General features: G+C 43.0%; 1 protein-coding gene, 1 long non-coding RNA gene and 1 pseudogene across 2 annotated transcripts in view; 1 reads left to right on the forward strand and 2 right to left on the reverse strand.

Annotated features, from left to right (window-relative positions):
- The window catches only part of LOC110209976 (guanylate-binding protein 6-like), a 32,908-nt gene extending 15,430 nt beyond the window's left edge, over window positions 1-17,478 (reverse strand). The window contains 5 exon segments of the mRNA XM_078156558.1: window positions 2,539-2,666; window positions 7,198-7,393; window positions 10,536-10,664; window positions 13,859-13,954; window positions 17,382-17,478. Coding sequence (XP_078012684.1) covers window positions 2,539-2,666; window positions 7,198-7,387 — 318 coding nt within the window. The 5' untranslated portion in view covers window positions 7,388-7,393; window positions 10,536-10,664; window positions 13,859-13,954; window positions 17,382-17,478.
- The window catches only part of LOC144457847 (uncharacterized), a 64,058-nt gene that overhangs the window by 5,230 nt on the left and 39,921 nt on the right, over window positions 1-18,907 (forward strand). The gene's annotated exons all lie outside the window — the stretch shown is intronic.
- LOC110210009 (protein MEMO1-like) lies at window positions 12,162-13,250 on the reverse strand (annotated as a pseudogene).

An 18,907-nucleotide genomic window follows, 5' to 3' on the forward strand; every position in this document is an offset into this window, starting at 1 on the left:
CAGGCTAGTTATATGCTCACTGTTCCTTGCTTTTTCATAGTCTGTTTCCCATGCCTTCAATGCTCTCTCTCTCTCTCCCACTTGAGCCACTTCTAATCCTTAGCTTCCTTCAAGGCAGAGCCTATGTGCCAGCTCCTTCAAGAGGGTTTGTCGCTATTTAATTTACTGTCCTCTGCCTATGTATTTGTGAACATATTAGGTCTCTGCTATCTGAGTGGCATTGTAGTCTGAAAATCCAGATTAGCTACTGGGGAGGAGTGAAGGCGGTATTAAGCACCTGAGAGGGACCCCAGCAGCTATGTGGGTTCTAGATTATTGTCTGTGTGTGTATGTGTGTGTGTGTGTGTGTTGTGTTGTGTGTGTGTGTGTGTGTGTGTGTGTTTGTGTTTGGATTTGTAGCTCTCAGATGGCCAGTGAGAGTTATAGCAACAAAGGTTGTCTGGCAGCACTCAAGATCTGTACCACCACCAAATGGTCTCCATCTGGTTTCTGTTTTGGCATGGGAAAGGTGTCATGACTGATGCATATCTGTAATATTAATTTTTTTCTAATTTCCATGTACTCTAGAGCCATGTTAGGTAAGATGACATAACAGATGCAGAGTGGGAAGACTTATTGTTCTATCTGTCTTTAGGGTGTGTACTCTATTAGATAAAAAAAGGAAGACTTCATTTAGTAACTGTTGAACTTTGGAAACATTGAGAAATCATCTTTGCAGATTAGGGATGTAAGGAGAAATAGTGATGGGCAAAAAATTGCCAAGGACAACTGGCATGAAAACATTCTTAGCGTGAAGAAAGGCTTTTTTTAAAATCTTGTAAAAAGCTTTTTTCTTTGCCAATGGAAAGGACCTTGGTAATGAATCTCTCTCTTTTCTGTCAGTTGTTTGGACTCCAGGGACCACCATGCCCATCATGCTTCCCCCAGGATAAGCTGATCACCTGAAATCTCATCCCCATGCTGGTTGACTGAATTTTTTATTCTTATCACCTTCTTAGCTCCCTCAATTTCCTCTCCGCTCTAATTGGAGGGCACAGCAGTAAATTCCTCCCAAAGCCTTCTTTTAGAGGGGTCTCAGATCAGAACTTTCCAGGTGACTCTCCATTTTCTATCAGCAGCTCTGGTTTTGACTCCATGCAATGTCATGCCCCTGCATAGGATTTTCCCTTTCCCCCTCCCCCATTGTCAGCTTCCTTTTGTCTTCTTCCATTAGTTTGTAAGCTTCTTTTTCTTTCTTTCCTTTTTCTTATTTGTACTGTCAGCATTTAGCACAGTGCCTGGCACATATTAGCTGCTTAATATATTTTTATTGAATGTACTCGGCATGGTCCTAGTCCTGTTAGGGAGGACAATAGGACATTTGCTGTGAAGACTTCACCTTTTCCCCTTGAGATTCTACCCACGCATGTATACTTGATTGAATAAGTCAAATTTGGCAAGGAATCTGATGCTAAGGAGTACAGGGCCTCAGCAGGCCAGCTTAGCTACACATAGAGTTGGTTCTATTTAGGTGTCTATACCCTAGCTGGCAGTTTCAGCTCTTGTACTCTCACAGAGGAAATGTGGGGCCTTTGCAGTTAAAAAACGCTAAAGAACAAGAATATCCACATGAAATAAAGCCAGCCCAAATCAGACGTTATAGGATGTGTCATGGGATCATCAACTTCCCTGGCTTTTATGAACAGCCTGCCAACAGCTCACAGCTGTACATTGCTTTGCATTGGTATATAAGCTTTGCAAAGGAGTTCACAGAGATCATCTCACTTGAGCCCCACAATACTCCTAAGATGTAGGTGCTATTATCATCCACATTTTACAAATAGGGAAACTGAGTTAGACAGGTTTCAGGTGTCTTTCCCAGGGTCACAAAGCTCATGACTGTCTGAGGTAGAGTTCAAACTCAAATCTTTCTGACTCCAAGCTCAGCAATTTTGCCACAGTGTCCCCTGGCTGCTCCCTGAAGGCAGGGACTATATGACTTTGGTATTTTTGTCCCCTGAGCCCAGCAGGGAGTAGGTTCTTAGCAAATGTTGGCTAATGGGTAGACTGGTCTTTTCCATTCACTGGTGAATTTATAGCCTGCAGGAACAAGTTCAGAAATGGGTTTTCAGAGGCTTTTTAAAGAAATGGGAACTGCCTCCAAGAAATGGGATTCCCAGACAATCAGTCTGACCTGAGGTCCAGCGCCATCCTCATCTAGGGGTTGTGGTCTGCTTCCTCTTTTGGCCCATCTTTTCCTACAGTTAGAACTTTGGGGAAGTCCTGGATACACTGAGAGTAGTAGGACCCTGTGACGGGCCCTTTATGTTCACCTGGCATGGACTTCTTCCTCAACGTGATGGCAGCATCCCGGAACCCAGGCTGCAGCCCCAGACCCATCCCACTTGATCACCCCACAGATATATAGCACAAGCAGCCCTTGGCAGTAGGCTTTTGTACCCATACACAGGCCTGTCAGGTGTAAGACGTCATTCCTTCTTAGGTCAGGCAGAGCCAGGAAGGAGAATTGGGTGAGCAGAATGTCACAGATTAATTTACCTTTTCCACATCTCCAAGGCCCTCGGTATCAAGCAGAACTAAGACATGGTCCGCTTTGCTGGGGTGAGGGACGCACCACATCCAGATGCCCTTTGTGTGAGACTGCACAGTGGAGCCAAGGGAGAAGCCTGCAAGGGAAGAGTGAGACATGAGGGCCCAGGGGAAGCAGGGAGCCCAGAGGCTGCAGCAGCCAAACTCCTAGGTCCTAAAGGGAGAAGATGGGCAGCTCCTCAGTGGGGAAAGAATGAGAACGAGGATCAGAGTTAGCATTTGTGCAGCATGTTTTATGTGTGTTCTCTCCTTTTGTCTTCACATAATGCTGTGAACTACGTGTTTCTTTTATCTCCATTTCACAGAGGAGGGAACTGAGATGGAGAGGGGTAAATTACTAGGCCTGGATCACACAGCCAGTGAGCAGCTGAAGCAGCTTTCACACTCGGGTCCACCTGGTTCCCACATTATCCAATATCAGCAGCTAGGGACAGAGGAATGCATGCATTCAGTTCACCCAGAGCACCGTGAGATTAGACTTAGGGGGTAAGATCTGTGGTAAAGGTGGCAAACAAGATCAATGAGAGCTTCCGGTGTGCCTGGAGACATTATCTTTCTTAACAGATTCAGCCACACCCAAGCCTGCAAAAAGTTTAGACCAGCTCCAGAAACCTGAGCTTACAGAATGAAGAGCAGCCCAGAGGAGGGCATCATGGAAGTGTTGGGAGAGAGCAAGGAAGAACACAGGACAGCTGTGGGACCCTGGGCAAGTCACTGAATCTCTGTGAGCCCCTCTCCCACCCAGCCCCCAGGAAACTTTCTAAGACCTGAAGGGAGGGAGAAAGAGCTGATCTACATGAGAAGGAAAGTCTCTACTGTGTAGGAACCACAGGACAGTTACCCCTCTCCCCCAGCACACACACACACACACACACACCCCACAGCAATGAGATTATTCCCTAGAATCAAGCCAGCTTCAGTTTCATGCTGACTCAGTAAGTTGTTACTTAAAAACTGTCCTTACACGAACTCCCATTATATTTCTCTATTGCGGAGATGGAAGCAAAGGAAACAGGCATTTATTAAATGGCTACAGTGTACCAGGCTCTGTGTTAAGCATTTCACAAATATCTCATTTGATTCTGACAACAACCCTACAGCATGGACACTCTTGTTCTATCCATTTTACAGTTGAGGAAAATGAGGCAAACCAAGATCAAGCGACTTGCCCGGAATCCCACTGGGAGGCAGTCAACTCAGCTTAGCTTGTCACTCCAGGTCCCACATTCTACCCACTTTGAGGGCCTGTCCAGAATGCCCGTAAACCACAGGTCTGCAGAAAGGTGGTACTTCTCCTTACTTCTTCATAACCCCACATGGTTTCCTCTAGAGGGAAATTATCTTTCTTTTTTACTGTTCTCAGTCATTTAATTTTTGTAGGTATTGGTTTGTTGGTATTTATTTTATTACTATTTTTTGCAATGTTTTTAAGTATTGTTGTTGTTTGAGACTATATTTTCTGTACTCAATGGGTGGCCAAGTTTACCCTGACTTTTGCCGGTAACAGAGCAGGGGTGAGCCTAGAGGAGCCTTGTGCAATTATTTGTTAGATTTGAGTGTGAACATCCAGCTATTGTGGGTTTGAACCCTTAAAAAGGATGGTGTCAGAATGCCTACACATTGTGTGGAGGCACCACTGAATGGTCTTTACACACAGCACGAGACATTTTAGAGGGGTGTGACATACTGGGAAAGTTTCCTGGAAAGAAAACAATGCATTTGAGGCTCTATGAGAGTTTTCTGACAGCAGGGAATTTTGCCAGAATCCCAAAAAGAAATCCAGGAAGGAGAAAGCAAGCTGGTGTGACTGATGGCACCCTGCCATAATTTCCTGGGACTATGCAGTTTTATTTGGGGGGTTGTTGTGGAGGCTTGAAGAGAGTTTGTTCAAGAGGAACTTGGCAATGACTAACTTCTTTTTACCTAGGCTGATGAAGGGATAGGTAGAGGCCATTTTGGCATTGAAAATGTTCAGTGCTAAATGAACCCAGACTTAATGTTTTGGAAATGCTCATAGTCATTTGTGGACCTCCCTTGAGTTGGAGACCTGCTTAAACATCTAGTAACTCTGAGCACTTTCTATTTTTGGAGAGAGCCTTGATAGAAATGGAGTCTCACCAGGGAGGGATGCTAATTTGGTGACAAATGGAGACGTATTACAGCATATTATATACCACAGGTTTCCCAATAGATTGGTTATTTAAACAATTCTAAAACTTGCATAATAAAAGAATTAACAGTGGATGGAAGGTTATATTTCACAGCTGTTAACAGAAGAAAAGTTCTTCATTAGTCATGTCTTATACAAAATTACAAGGCAAAATATAAAAACAAATTAAAAATGAAAAGTAATAAAACCAAAGTCAATGAGAATGATTAATAAGATTTCTCAGAGTTCAAAACCAATCAGTTTAGACTCAGAGTTGTGGTCCTGGATCAAGGGTTTCCTGAATATGGCTTAAGTTATATGTCAGATCTTGGAAGTCAGGGACTTTGTCTTGTTTCAAGATGAAATGAGGGGACCTTTTGTCCTAGCTACCACCACCACAAATGCTGCCCAACTGCCACATTTGGGTAAGTAAGCCCAAGAGGCCTATGAACAGCAACGTGCCTCAGACCATCAGCCTTCCTGCCAGTCTGGCCCACCAATCCAAAATCTAGGAATGCATCTCTCACCCTGTGGAGAAGAGGCCCTCCCCCCACCCCGTCCTTACTTCTATGAACAAAGGTGCTGACCAACTGGCCCTCACCAGACTGGAAATCCAGCCTCAGTCAATCTGTTAGGGATCCTGAGCAGAAGTCAACATACTGCAGGAGGATCAAATCACCACCGCCATCTTATCATCCCCTCCCCTCAGACCTTGAAGAGATGGCTCAAATCCTTTCTCCCAAAACCCCTGGGAGAAAGAGTGCCTTTAACCTCTAACCCTGATCATCAGCCTTGCTTCCAGACTGGCTACTGCAGCCATTATCCTGGGGAGTAGCCATCTGAGACAGGGAAAACCATCCTTACCACCACCAAAAGCTGACCAACAGCCACTTATTGGCACCACCTGTAATCAGCAGGTAAGTATGAGAGGCCTGAAACAATGGCATCCCCTTCACCCTGGCCACCTGTCCTGAATCCAGCCCATCCCAGGCAGCCATGGTCCAGGGGAATGATCCCTTAAATCTGGCTACTGACTCTGCAGGTGCTGTGGCCTCCATTCCTTCAGTAGCCACAGCAACAAGTGAAGACCCCCAAACAATCATTGTTACTGACCAATGGTTCTGCGTGAGTGGTTTTAATCTGCAGAAGAGACAACAGAGGAGATGCATTAATATCTGATTTTCTGCTGAACCCGTAGGACCAGTGGCCTTTCCATGACTTCAAGCTAAAACCTTGTGTGTGTGTGTTATCTCCTCATTACACTGTGAGCTTCTTGAGAGCAGGGGCTGTCTTGATTTTGTATTGGTATCATCAGTACTTAGCACAGTAGTTGGCATGTAGTGCTTAGTAAATTCATTCATTCATCAGGGGAAAAAAAAGGGAGGTGGGAAGATTCCAAAGGTAAAGTTGTTGATATTCCTCAGGGCTCAGTTTGAATACAGCAACAAATAGATGGATTCTAAATGCATTTCAGAACACAAGCCACAATGTGGTAAGTGCAGAAAGCCCTGACTTGAGAGTTCAAAGCTTGCCTCTCTTGTTTGCTCCCTGTGTGACACTGAGCAAATCAGTAGGCCTTTCTGGGGCTTACTTTCCTCAATTGTAAAAAGAGAAGGATTGAATTAGAGGTTCCCTAGGGTCCTTTCCAGCTCTGTGTGGATGATCCCATAAGAGTGATCACTATGGTGAAAATGATTCCTTCTTGTGATCTGGCTGCTCTGGTCACTCACAGGAGTAACTGACAACCCCATTCTCAGACCAACATAATGTAAAGTAGAGGCAATAATCCTGAGGGATGCAGGGCTAGCAGGAGGTAAGAGACACAGCCACGAGGAGACAGGCAGCCAGGGGACAGCAACCGGGGCAGGACACTTTCCCATTTTTAAAGTAACACACATATTTTTAATGCTAGAGCATGTGGGTCTCTCTGTCATGAAGATATTTGTTGTGGAGTAATTTAATTTACAAGTATTACAGTGTAAGATCTAAGCCTTTGGTGGACACTCCATCTCCTGACTCGGTCTCTCCTGTCTGGAATGCTCCCCTTCCTCATCTCTGCCTGTTGGCCTCCCCTTTTCCCTTCAATTCTCACCTAAACTGAAGTGAGAAACTTGTCTGGATCCCTTTAATGCTACTGCCTTTCCTCTAATGATTATCTCTAATGTATCTTGTATAGATCTCATTTGTATACAGTTGTTTGCATGTTCTCTCACCCATTAGACTGTGAACTCCTTGAGAGCAGGGATTGAATTTTCCTTTCTTTGTCTCCTCAGCACTTGGCAGAATTTTTAGCACATAGTAGGTGATTAATAAATGCTTAGTGACTGACTGGAAGGCAGGGTAAACCAGGGGCCAAGTTTTACCCCTTCATGAGGTCTCAGTCATGCCTTGTAGCAACTCTAACCCTGTAACATAATATCCTCCAAAATTAGACTCCTGGAGGCCAGGACTCCACTTACCTTTGTTCTTTCCTGCCAGCCTGTTCATCAGGTAGGATTTTCCAGTACGGTACAAGCCAACAATGGCTACCACCACCACTGGATTGCTAATGGAACTAAGAATCCGCAAGGCTTGCTGGTTTACTGTCAGCTCTCCATTGCTGTTTTCTACCAGACATATGGGGGCCTTCATGGGCACTGCTGATGCCATAGTCACCTGTAAATGTAGAGGAGCTTCTTACACAGAAATCAAGATACAGAATTCACACAATCCTCCACTGAGGCTGCCTAGATGAATCAGATATTACTAACAGCAGAAGAGAGGATGCTCTGTGCTTGTGGAATTCTATTTTTAGGAACAAAGAGATGGCAATGGCAGATAATAATGTTAATGATATTAATGGCAATGATAATCATTACCTTTATGTAGTGCCTTAAGAGTTACAACATACTTTACAAATACTATCTCATCTTTTGGGACATAAGTACAATTATTATTCCCATTCTTATAGATGAGGAAACCAAGACAGTTTCCAGCTTTTAAGCGCAGGTGTTCCTGACTCCTGACTCAGCTCTCTGTTAAATGCAGCACTGAGCTCCCTTGACCAGATGTCCTGTCACATCATTCTTGATCCCTAGGGCTGTCACATAGGAAAAATATTCCCATTCTTTGAAAGTCCCATCTTGCAAGGTTGTACCTGGTTCAATAATCACATCCCTTTGCATTATGTTGCTCCAGGTTCACGGTGGCCATGGACATGCATTAGTGTGAGGGAGGGATAATAGGGGACAGTACCTGGGGCAAATACTTTGAGATAAACAGCTTTTTATTAGTGTCTGGTGCTAGTCCCTTCTTAGTGTTGCCTGAGTGAATTGGGGTGATTTCTGTCCATCCCTCCCTTCCCCCACCCCACCCAGGTTTCTGATTACTGCTTCAATTTTTATTTACTGACTTCTGTGTTTTCTTTTGAATTTGTGGACACCAAGGAGTTCATTGGTTTGACTGTGACGTGGTATTGTTCTTAATCATTGGCATCATGCAAGAATGGATAGAGAGTTGGTTTGGAAGTCAGGAAGACATAGATTAAATACTGTCCCTGACGCAACCTGAATTTATGACCCTAGGCAAGTCATGTAACCTGCCAGTGGTCCATGGATCACTCTAAGGCTTTAAATTGCAAAACAGTTGTAGGCCTAGATTGGTAGAGGGAGTTTCATCCCTAGGAGATTATTACACCAAAAAAATCTCAAGTCCACACAAATAGAAATCATTGGTTGGAGTCACCCCTTTTCCAGATAGGGAACAAGGACCCCAAATTCTGACCTCATGACAGGAATCCAGAACCAGCCCCTCAGTGGCCTGCTCAGACAATGCCTGAGAATCTGGCCACCCTCAGTCCCTCCAGATAAGGTCTCTGGGGCTCTGGAATGGTGCAGTCAGATCCCAGGTCCAGAGCCCCAGTTAAACCCGACCCTTCCACAAGTAGTTGAGCTGTAAAGAACTTTACAATCCTTTCTGGGGGCCAGGAAATGAGGCCAGGAGTGGGGACAGTCACCCTCCTTGCCTCCCAGGGTCACCAGGGATTCTTTCTGCCTGATGTGTGGATGTTTTCTCTGGATTTCTAGTCCCATGTAGATAGCCTGTGGATCTTTACTCCTGGGAACATCCCAGAGCTTGGACCAAGGCAGTCTTCACTGTACCAAACCTGGAGGGCAGGCTGCCCTCCGTATCTACCCTGACCTCATAAGATATAGGGCTTGTTAGATAATGTGGAGCAGTGTAAGGAGACTTTCCTAATTTCTCTTGAATTTGAAAAAGCCAGCATTTGGATATTCTGGGTCAGAAGAAGACAAGGAAAAGTGACAAGATATGCCATCCCCTAACATGGAACTTGTTGAGGCCATGGGGCAAGATGGATATAGGGCTGGACCTGGAGTCAGGAGAAGCAGGGCTCCCATCCTGTCAGCCACACATCCCAGCCTGGTGACCACAGACTTAATGTCTCTGTACCTCAGGTTCCTTATCTGTGCAATGGGCACAATAGCAAAGTGCCTCCTTCATTGGGCTGTCATGGCTTAAAGGAGATAATTTCTCCAAAGCATTTAGTGAGCTTTACAGGGTGATTCAGATGCCAGCTAGTGTTACTCTGCTTTGTGCTTTTCCTATCATTCTTTTAAGGTTCAGCTTGGACTGCTCCTAATGAATTAGCTCCATCTGCTCTTTGCCTCATGGGCCACTGTCTTGTGGTGGCAGTGAGCACTGTCTGATGATAGATGATCCACTAGAGAAGGACATGGTAAACCACTCTAGTATCCTTGCCAAGAAAACCCTATGGACAAGTGGTCTATGGGGTCATGAAGAGTCAGACATGAATGAACAACTCAACAACAACCACAACAACAACAACCACTCCTGCTCAGCCAGCAATTTCCCCATGTAGAGTCCAACCTTTGGTAGGAGCTGCGTCCTGGCAATCCTGCCAGTATTCTCCTAGCAGCCTGCTGAGCAGCAGTGAGCCCACAGAGCCCAGGGGACCAGAGCAAGGCCCTCCCTGCTGCCCATGCCCCAAGCACCAACCAGGAAGGAGCAGGGCCATCCTCAGAGGGGTCCATCCAGCACTGGGGGCACAGAGGATGTGCGGCACTCCCTCTGCACCTGTCTCCAGGCTGACAACTACAGCCCACCCAGACTATCCTGGGAGCTCTCACTGCCCTGCTCCTCAGCAGTGCAATTCCCAGCTGATGTAGACTCGGGGACCTTTGCAAACCTTATAGATTCTGTCTTCTCCCAGCAAGAACAAATGGCCCTGGCACTGAGATTGCCCAGGTGACAGAGGACCAATTCTAGTGTGGTTTTCACTCCACTGGGCTGAGAATTGTTGATTCCACATCTATAGGAGACCTCAAGACATCATGTGGTCCCATCCCCTGCTTGTGCATACATATCATTTCATCTCTACTTCTGCTGATGAGAAAACTGTGGCTCATTGAGCTTAAAAGATTTGGCCAGGATCAGACTAGAAGAGACAGGGCTGGGACTGGAAGGCAGGGCTCCCATATCAAGGCTTTGTCCTTTTTCCTTTAAGCTTCTCTGGCTCTCCCTCAGCACTTCCCACTGCCTTAATGGGGATGAGCTGCAGTGTCTCCAGACCACAAAGCCAGGGGCCAGTGTCAGACTTCTGAATCAGTAGCTAAGGCCAGAGGAAGCTGTTTGGATCGATCAATCAGTGCCAAGCAAACATGTCTTGTTCAAGCTGCCCCCTTGTCCTTTCTCTCTGGGTTTTAATCCTGAGATAAACTTTCAAGCTCCAGGGAAAAGATGCAAGGCATATAGAAGAAAACTTAGAAATAACCCTTACCTTTTTCACGTTGCTTCAAGCCAAACTGTTCCCGGATGCTCTCACAAGTTTTCTCTTTCTCTCGGCTCTTCCTTTATTTGCTCTTCCTTCTCCTCTCCTCTCTTCTCTTTTTTGCCTCTCAAAACGCTTCTGTTATGTAGTGGGAAGGAAAGGGACAAGAGAAATTGAAACCAAAAGCAAATCATTCTGTTCCTAACTCCTCAGACTAGAATGGGAGACTGAAGCGGATGTCTGTTTAGTGTTTGAGAAATGCAGCAAATGACTAATTATTTGCCAGATGTGAGGGCCTCAGCAAAAGCATTTTCTAATGCCAACCTCAAAAACAGTCTATATTCCTTTGTACTTTTCAGGATAAACAGAGGTCCCAGGGCTTCCCAGTGCAAATTCTTCAGGTAGATGACCTAGGTCCCTGACTGCTGGCATTAAAGCAGTGTTAAAATATCAAAACCTCTTATGTTCTACCATTTATTTTAATGCTGTGTATAGCAGTCCCAGGGCAGTTATATGGAACAGTATATGGAGAGCCGGACTTGGAGTGTGGAAGACTCATCTTTGTGAGTTCAAATCTGGCCAGGGACACTTACTAGCTTTGTGACCCTGGGCAAGTCTCCTAGCCCTGCTTGTCTCAGTTTCCTCATCTGTAAAATGAGCTGAAGAATGAAATGGCAAACCACTTTGCCAAGAAAATACCAAATGGGGTAAAGAAAAGCCAGACATGACTGAAACAACTGAACAACAACAAATTGCAAGGAAAATCAGAGATCTTTGAAGCAAGGATTTCTCCCCCAATGGATTGTTTCTCTTGTTATACTATTTGTATTGAATTTTTTAAGCACAAAAGCATTTCAATTTCAGACAATCAAATTATTTATTTTACCATTTATAGTCACTGTGTCCCTTATTTGGCTAAGAATTTTTCTGTAGACATGGCTGTGAAAGGTCCCTGCTATAGTTGACTTCCAAGTTTTTTTTTCCTTACTCATTTCCATTTTTACTTTATTGTAGAATATAGTGTAAGTTGTTGATATAAACTGGATTTCTTCCCAGTCCTGCTGTACTTCTCTTTCTCTGACTGTGCAGATCTGTATAGAAGATTCTTTAGCCTGCTTTGTGGGAGCCTGGCACATAGTAAGTGATTAATAAATTTCAAATAATTGTCTAACTGATAGTACAAAAGATATAAGGCTATCTCTAATACATATCATTTGTAAATGCTATTTTCATTATTAAAAAACTTCCATCCTTGTTTGTTTACATTTTGCAAAACTATTCTGAAAACTGCATGTATATTCGAAGGTCTGCAAAGAGTGCACATTTAGATATGGCAAAAGCTTTATAGGAATTCAAAGCACTATCTGTTACCATGACCTTATATCTATCATCACTTTTAAAAGTTATAAAATATTTTGATGTTTGCCTTCCTTCCTTCTGTTGTCCTAAACAAGAAAGCATTTTATATTGAGTTGAAAGTAAGGAAGGACTCTACCTGATAGGAAAAAAAAGAGAACAAAGTTCTACTAATTTTGAGATTTTAGTATCCCAAAGACCAGGAACTATATCTCTGCAAAGCCTAAGGTTGGGACCCCATTTAGAATATGAGTATGTGCAGGTGGTATCCCTGATTATTCAGAGCTCCAGTAGACTGGTAAGTGCCCCAGCTGCATAATTCACTGAATTGTCTTGTGTTTGTCTTTACTGAGCATAATTTAAAAATGATAAGCCCATATGCATTCCATTCTTCTGAAGCTCTGTGATGGCATTTAGTAGCACCCCAAAGGAATGTCTTCCTGATATTGTATTATGATAGTTCTTCAAGTCATTGCTAAAAGATGTGGGGTGCAGTTGTCCTATAATACTTGTGCCCATTTTATCTAGATGTTCAATGGATCTATATATCTCCTCTTGGGTTTTATCATGGTAACTTTAATAGAACCTTTGACCCCAATGGCAGAAATTAGAAGAAACCATAAAGAGATTACTAGACTCTACTAGATATTTACCGAAGAGTTTTCTGAATTCCTGTTCTTTTGACTCATTCAGAGCTTCAACCAATACAGGAATAATGGTAACTTCATCTTTATGGCTTTACGTAACTTTAGGCATATAAAGCTAGTGCATTTCAATACTTCATCTGTCTGTGGAGACATATGTTCCTGTCTTCCATAACTCTCCACAAATCTTTTGATCAATATGAAGGTCATACAGAGATGTTCTGTATATGTCTACACTGAAAAGTGCTCATCAAGATTGAGGCATATGATGGAAAGGCTCAGGGAAGAATATTCTCCAGGCAATAGAAGTATCAACTTGTGTGTAAGCATGAGCAGCATAAGACCCACAGTAAGTATATCATGCATGGGGGGGAAATAATGGCTCTAGCAGGTCTTTTTTTGGATTATGCTTGTGAAAGCCAGCCTTTTAATTGTGCATTTATTCGAGGACCTGAGGCTTCATGCCCACACTCAGCATGACTGACTTCCTAGCAGACCACTTGGTTGTACATCTTGGAACCAGTGCTGCCTACAGTGCAGGAGGATGAATGAGGAGGAAGTGGCTTCAGCAGTTGTAGGAACTGCTTAGGGAGGGGACAAGGCATCAGGGACCTCACTCAGAAGGTGGTGGCTGCCATTATTTCCAATGAAATTTCTCTTTGTATCTCTTCTTACTCAGTTTTGTTGAGAGTAGATAAAAATACAGGTGATTTACATGGGTTTATTTCATATTCTACAACTTTGCTGAAGTTGTGCATTGTTTCAGCTAATTTTTTAGTTGATTCTCTAGGGTTCTCTAACTATACCATCATATCTGCCAAAAATAATAGCTTTGTTTCCTCATTACCTTTTCTTATTCCTTCAATTCCTTCTTATCTTATTGCTATAGCTAGCATTTCTGTTACAATATCGAATAATAGTGGTGATAATGGATATCCTGGTTTCACCCTGATCTTATGAGGAAAACTTCTAGTTTATACCCATTACAGATTATGTTTATTTCTAGTTTTAGATAGATATTACTCATCATTTTAAGAAATGCTCACTTATTACTATGCTTTCTAGTATTTTTAATAAGGAATAGGTATTATATTTTGTCAAAAACTTTTAAAAAATGATATCCAGCTCCACAAAGAGAACTGGAAAATGTGTGTATTAGAACATTATAGTTTAGAGCACTTAATGGTAGCTTCTGTAGTCATAGTGTCACAGATTTAAAACTGGAAAAGACCTTAGAGGTCCTCTACTCCAGCCTTCTTCTTCCTCTCCTCTCCCCACCCACACACTTTACAGATGAGAAACCTGACATCTCATAAAGGTTAAATGACTTACCTAGGGTTATGCAGATAGGCAGAGCTGGAATTTGAACCCAGGTCCTCTATAACTCCAAATCTAGCATTCTTTCCATTGTTTCTCTGCTGCCAAGTTCTATAAGAGATCCATAAGAGAATGTAGGTCTTAGGGAGACAGAGGTTGTGAGGGCCTGCGCTGATCCTGTGCTGATCCTGTGCTCAGTCAATGAAGTGTGCTACAGGATGACTGACCCATATCAACTGGTCACACTCTGTTGTTTCTGTTCCATTGACCTCTTTCTATCTGTTAGCTGTAAGCTCTTTAAGGGCAGAGAAGGATTGTCTTTTTCCCCTTTTTGTTTCCTCAGCACTTAGAGCAGTGCCTGGCATATACTAGACAATTATGTTTATTAATTAATTGATTCATTCATTCATTCACTCAGAGTCTCAGTAATGGTGATATTTCCCTACCCATGTTTCCCCTGTCCTCTCATCCTTATTCACCTCAGCCCTACCTCTCCATGGTCTGCATTTTCCTGTGCCCTCTCATTTCCTTGTGCCCTCTGAACCTCCTGTTCTGTTGTTAACAAACTTCTCTATATGCTGGACCTTTCATTCTGTGCTCTTGGCTGTTACTTTTCTCACATGCCCTGAAGCACTGGGTCAGGAGGAAGAACAGGTACATGGCTTGATCCTGACTCTCTCCCAAACTATCTCTTTGCCACCATCATTTAGCAACTTCACCTACAGGTGACATAGTACAGTAAATAGAGCACTAGCATTGGAGTCAGGAAGAGCTGGATTCAAATCCCAGGTCATAGTAACAGCAACCTACAACCCAACAAGGACTGGAAGATAGCTAGCATGGTCTGTCTATGCCTTCTTTTCTCCAGGCTAAATATTTCAGACTCTTTAGCCAATCTTTGGATGGCATGTTTTCCAGCCTTCTCACCATAGCTTGGTGTAATGACTAGGATACTGGCCTTGGAGTCAAGACCTAGCTCAAATTCCACCTCAGACACTGAACTAGCTGTGTGACCCTGAGCAAGTCGCCTTACCTATTTGTGTCTGCCTCTTCATTTGTTTGTTTTTTGGCTAGGCAATGGGTTTAAGTGACTTACCCAGGGTCACACAGCTAGTAATGTCAAGTGTCTGAGGCGAGATTTGAACTTAGGTCCTCCTGATTCCAAGCCCTTTGCTGTATTCACTGTGCCACCTAGTAGCCCCTGCTTCTTCATCTGAAAATGAGAGTTGGACTTGATTGTCTCCATTTCCCTCTCAGCTCTGACTTTTATGATCTGGTGATCTTTTGAGATGCACTTTGCCCATCTTTCTCAACCAAGTCAAAATCCATGAATCAGTGACCATCAACCCTTCTGCCCCTTGTCCTGTTGTTAGTCATTCTTGGTCACATTGCAGGAGGAAGTCACACAATGCTACAATTTATTCGCTTTCATTTCAGTTAGGTTCTCACAATTCAAAGGGAATCCTTTTTAAAAATTCCAAACTTTGTTTTTTGTTCTCAAAGTTCTTATACCACTTCTCATCTCTACTTTCCCAAAAGGCATAGTCTACTACTGTACTGAGATAATGGAGGGCATCTGTCTTGAGTTCCTCTTCTATCCTATTCTGTACCTCAAAACATTTTCTTGTCATTTTTTCTCCACTGTACCTGATGAGGAGGTTGGCCTTCTTATTAAGGTTAACCTTTCCCCTCATGCTTTTGATCTCTCATTCCTGCTTCTCTCAAGAGCTTGTTCCACTCAAACATTTCCTCTATTTCTTTAGTCTTCAATTTCTCATTCACTAATTCCTTCTGCACTCCCTACAAATATGCCCAGATTTCTCCTTTATCTTTAAGATGCCTTCATTCAACCTTGAAACTTCCTCAAACTATTCTCCCATTTATGCACTGCATCTTAGAATGGGGTAAATATATTCCATATCCCTCTTTCTTCTAATTCTTCTTCATAAATCCTTGCAATCTGACCTCTGACTCCATCACTTGATTGAAGTTGAGCTCTCAAGGTTACCAGGGATCTCAACGGCTGAATTCATTGGCCTTTCCTGAGAACATCTTGACTTCTCTGCACTTTTGAAATTGTCAAGCAATTCTTCTTTTGGATGTTCTCTTTTGTCATAGCTTATATTACTTTATTTTCTCTTAGTTTTCTTTATAGTTGTCTGACCACTCCCCAGTCTGCTTTGCAGAATCATTGTTCTTTTCCCATGCACTAGGTATGGTCATCCTCCAAGGCACTGTCCTGAGTTTTCTTCTCTTCCCTTTCTCTCTCTTTCATGATCTCCTCACCTCCCATGGATCTAATTGTCATCTCTGTGAATATGACTTCCAAGTGTAAATGTCTAGCCTCAATCTATGTTTTGACCTCTGATTCCAATTTACCAACTACCTACTGGAAATCTTCACGAAGATATCTCAAATTCAGTCTATCTGAGATGTAACTCATCATTATATTCCTCCTCAAACTCATCCCATCTCCAAATTTCCTCATTTTGCTTGAGAGTACCACCTTCTTTCTAGTTACCCAGGTTCACAACCTGGGAGTTATCTTTGACTTTTCCCTACCCTTTCCCATGTCATATCTTATAAATTTCCAAGTCTTCCTGATTCTATCTTTACTTCTCTCACATGTTTTATCTTCTCTGTCCTCAGAAAGCCTCTTCTCTGGTTCAGATTGTCAAAACCTCTAGTAAAGATTGCTACTGTGGTTCCTAATTGTGCTTCCCATCTCCTTATCTCAACTTTCTAACCCATCTTTCACACAGGCACCAAATTGATATTCTTAAACCACAGATCTCACTGGGATACTCCCCTAGTCAAAAATTTTCAGTGGGTCTCTAGAACCACTAGGATAAAATATAAGAAACTCCAGTTGTCATTTCTAGCCTTTCATAATATGGCTCCCACCTGTCTTTCCAGTCTTAATTTATTATTACTCCCTTTCATGTACTAGTCATTCCAGTCAAATTTCCTGATAGATGCTCACCATATATGGCATTATATCTCCCACATGTGTCCTTCACTCATGTCTACAAAGCATTCCCTCCTCTTCTTCCATCTATTAGAACCCCTAGCTTCCTGCAAAGCACAGCCCAGCTGTACAGTCTTTGTACTACATAGACTATGTGCAGCCTTTCCTAATTCCCCCAGTTGTTAGTACTCCCTACCTTATGAAATTACTTTGTGCATGTTCTATCCCTTTAGTAGAGTGTAAGCTCCTTGAGGGCATGCTCTATTTAATTATTGTCTTTGGATCTATCTACCATCCCCTAAGGAGGAGGAAGCATGTCACCTTCTGGAGGTGGGCACCCTTAGGTCAAGTCCTGGTCAACTCATGCTTATTTTCCCTCCTCTTCTGTCAGATTCCTCCACTTTCCAGGGCCGATGCGTACTGTTGTCTCATACAGGAGACCTGAGTTCACATCCTACTTCAAATGTTTATAAGTTATGTGGACATGGATAAGTCACCCAGACTCTTAGACCTGTTCCTGCACCCTTACTGCCACCACTTCAAATGGAAATGGCCATCTGTATAACTCACCTCACAGGAGAGCACTCTGCAAATTCAGTGTCCTTTCTGTGGGTGTTGTTGTTATTTCTTAAGTAATTGACTGGTAACTGGGGGTCTAACTTTCCTCTCCTTTTATTTAAATCACTGGATTTCCTGTTTCTGTGAGCTAAATGAGAATTGAAACTAGCACTTCTGGGAAGCCCTGCCTGATCTTTCTTTGTTGATTTTAAAAGAGAAAGGGAGTGGTTTATTTTGATTTTCTGAGTAAAGCTGTTACTTGTATTTTATGATCCCTAAATGCCTCTCATGAATTTTAATCCTTAAGCTTGAATTACTAGACTGGTTTAGAATAAACAAATAACCCTCTTTCTTTGGTCTGGAGGTGACCTTCTCCCCCTCTATATTATGGGGGCAGCCCAATGCCCCAATGGATGGAATGCTGGGCCTGGAGTCAAGAAGACCAAAGCAACTAGCTGTGTGATGCTGGGCAAGTCACTTACCTTCTGCCAGCCAGTCAGTGAGTCAATAAACATTTATTAAGCATCTGCAATGTGACAGGCTCTCTGCTAAGTGCTAGTGTCTGCCTCAATTTCTTCAACTGTAAAATGTGTGTAATGACAGCACCTACATCCTTGGGTTGTGAGGATCAAATGACATAATATTTATAAAATGCTTTGCAAGCCTTAAACACTACATAGAGACTATTATTTTTAAATATTATTATCTAACTAGAGAGGGAAATGAATATAATAGAGTGTCTGACTCCAGGAGAAAACTATGAGGTCTTTCCCAAAGTAAATCCTCCAAAACAGGAAGGACTTTAATTTGATAAAGATCTCTTCTCTCTCTAGATTGATGAACTTTTGTCCCTCCCCACAAATCCCACTTGCTCTGCCTTCAGGAACTGGTACCTACCTCACTGTGCCTTGGAGGTCTTCATACTCAGGGCCATTGGAAACTGCTTTCCCTGTTGTCTCCTTGCCTTTTTGTGACTAATTCTGTAACGCAGCCTTAGCAGAAAGAAGTGCTCTCTCCCATCTATAATAAGCAAGTCCTAGGTCATAGGAGCTAGGCCAATAGTCTCCTTCTGGGCTGCTTACCAGGCTTGCAGCCCTCAGTGTCCATCTGTACTTCACGCTTCCTTATCTCAGAAAAACTTACATTTAAATTTCTTCCAGGTTGGTCTGTCCTTAGCTTCGCTGCTGTTGGCTAAGTTAAACTGATGGACACGTCCAAGGAATAATCACTGATGGAGTTGCAGCATTTCTCAGTGTCTGAGTTGGAAAGGGTCTCAGAGGCCATGTATTCCAATCTCTACCCAGACTGGAATCTCTTTTACAACACATATGGCAAGAGTCCTGATGGGAAGGCTCATTCCTTGCTGAGGCATCTCATTCCAATTTTGGTTAGCACCAGTTCTTTTATGATGAGTCAAAATCTCTTTCTGTTGCCTGTAGTAATTTGTAACAGTAAAAGATGAAACAAATGAAACAAAATCAAGAACTAGAAACAAATTTTACTCACCCATAAGTTGGGGAAAAGTTGAATAAGTTGTG

This window comes from Phascolarctos cinereus, unplaced genomic scaffold, assembly GCF_003287225.1.
Source record: "Phascolarctos cinereus isolate Bilbo 61053 unplaced genomic scaffold, phaCin_HiC Scaffold_5;HRSCAF=322, whole genome shotgun sequence".
Classification (NCBI taxonomy): domain Eukaryota; kingdom Metazoa; phylum Chordata; class Mammalia; order Diprotodontia; family Phascolarctidae; genus Phascolarctos; species Phascolarctos cinereus.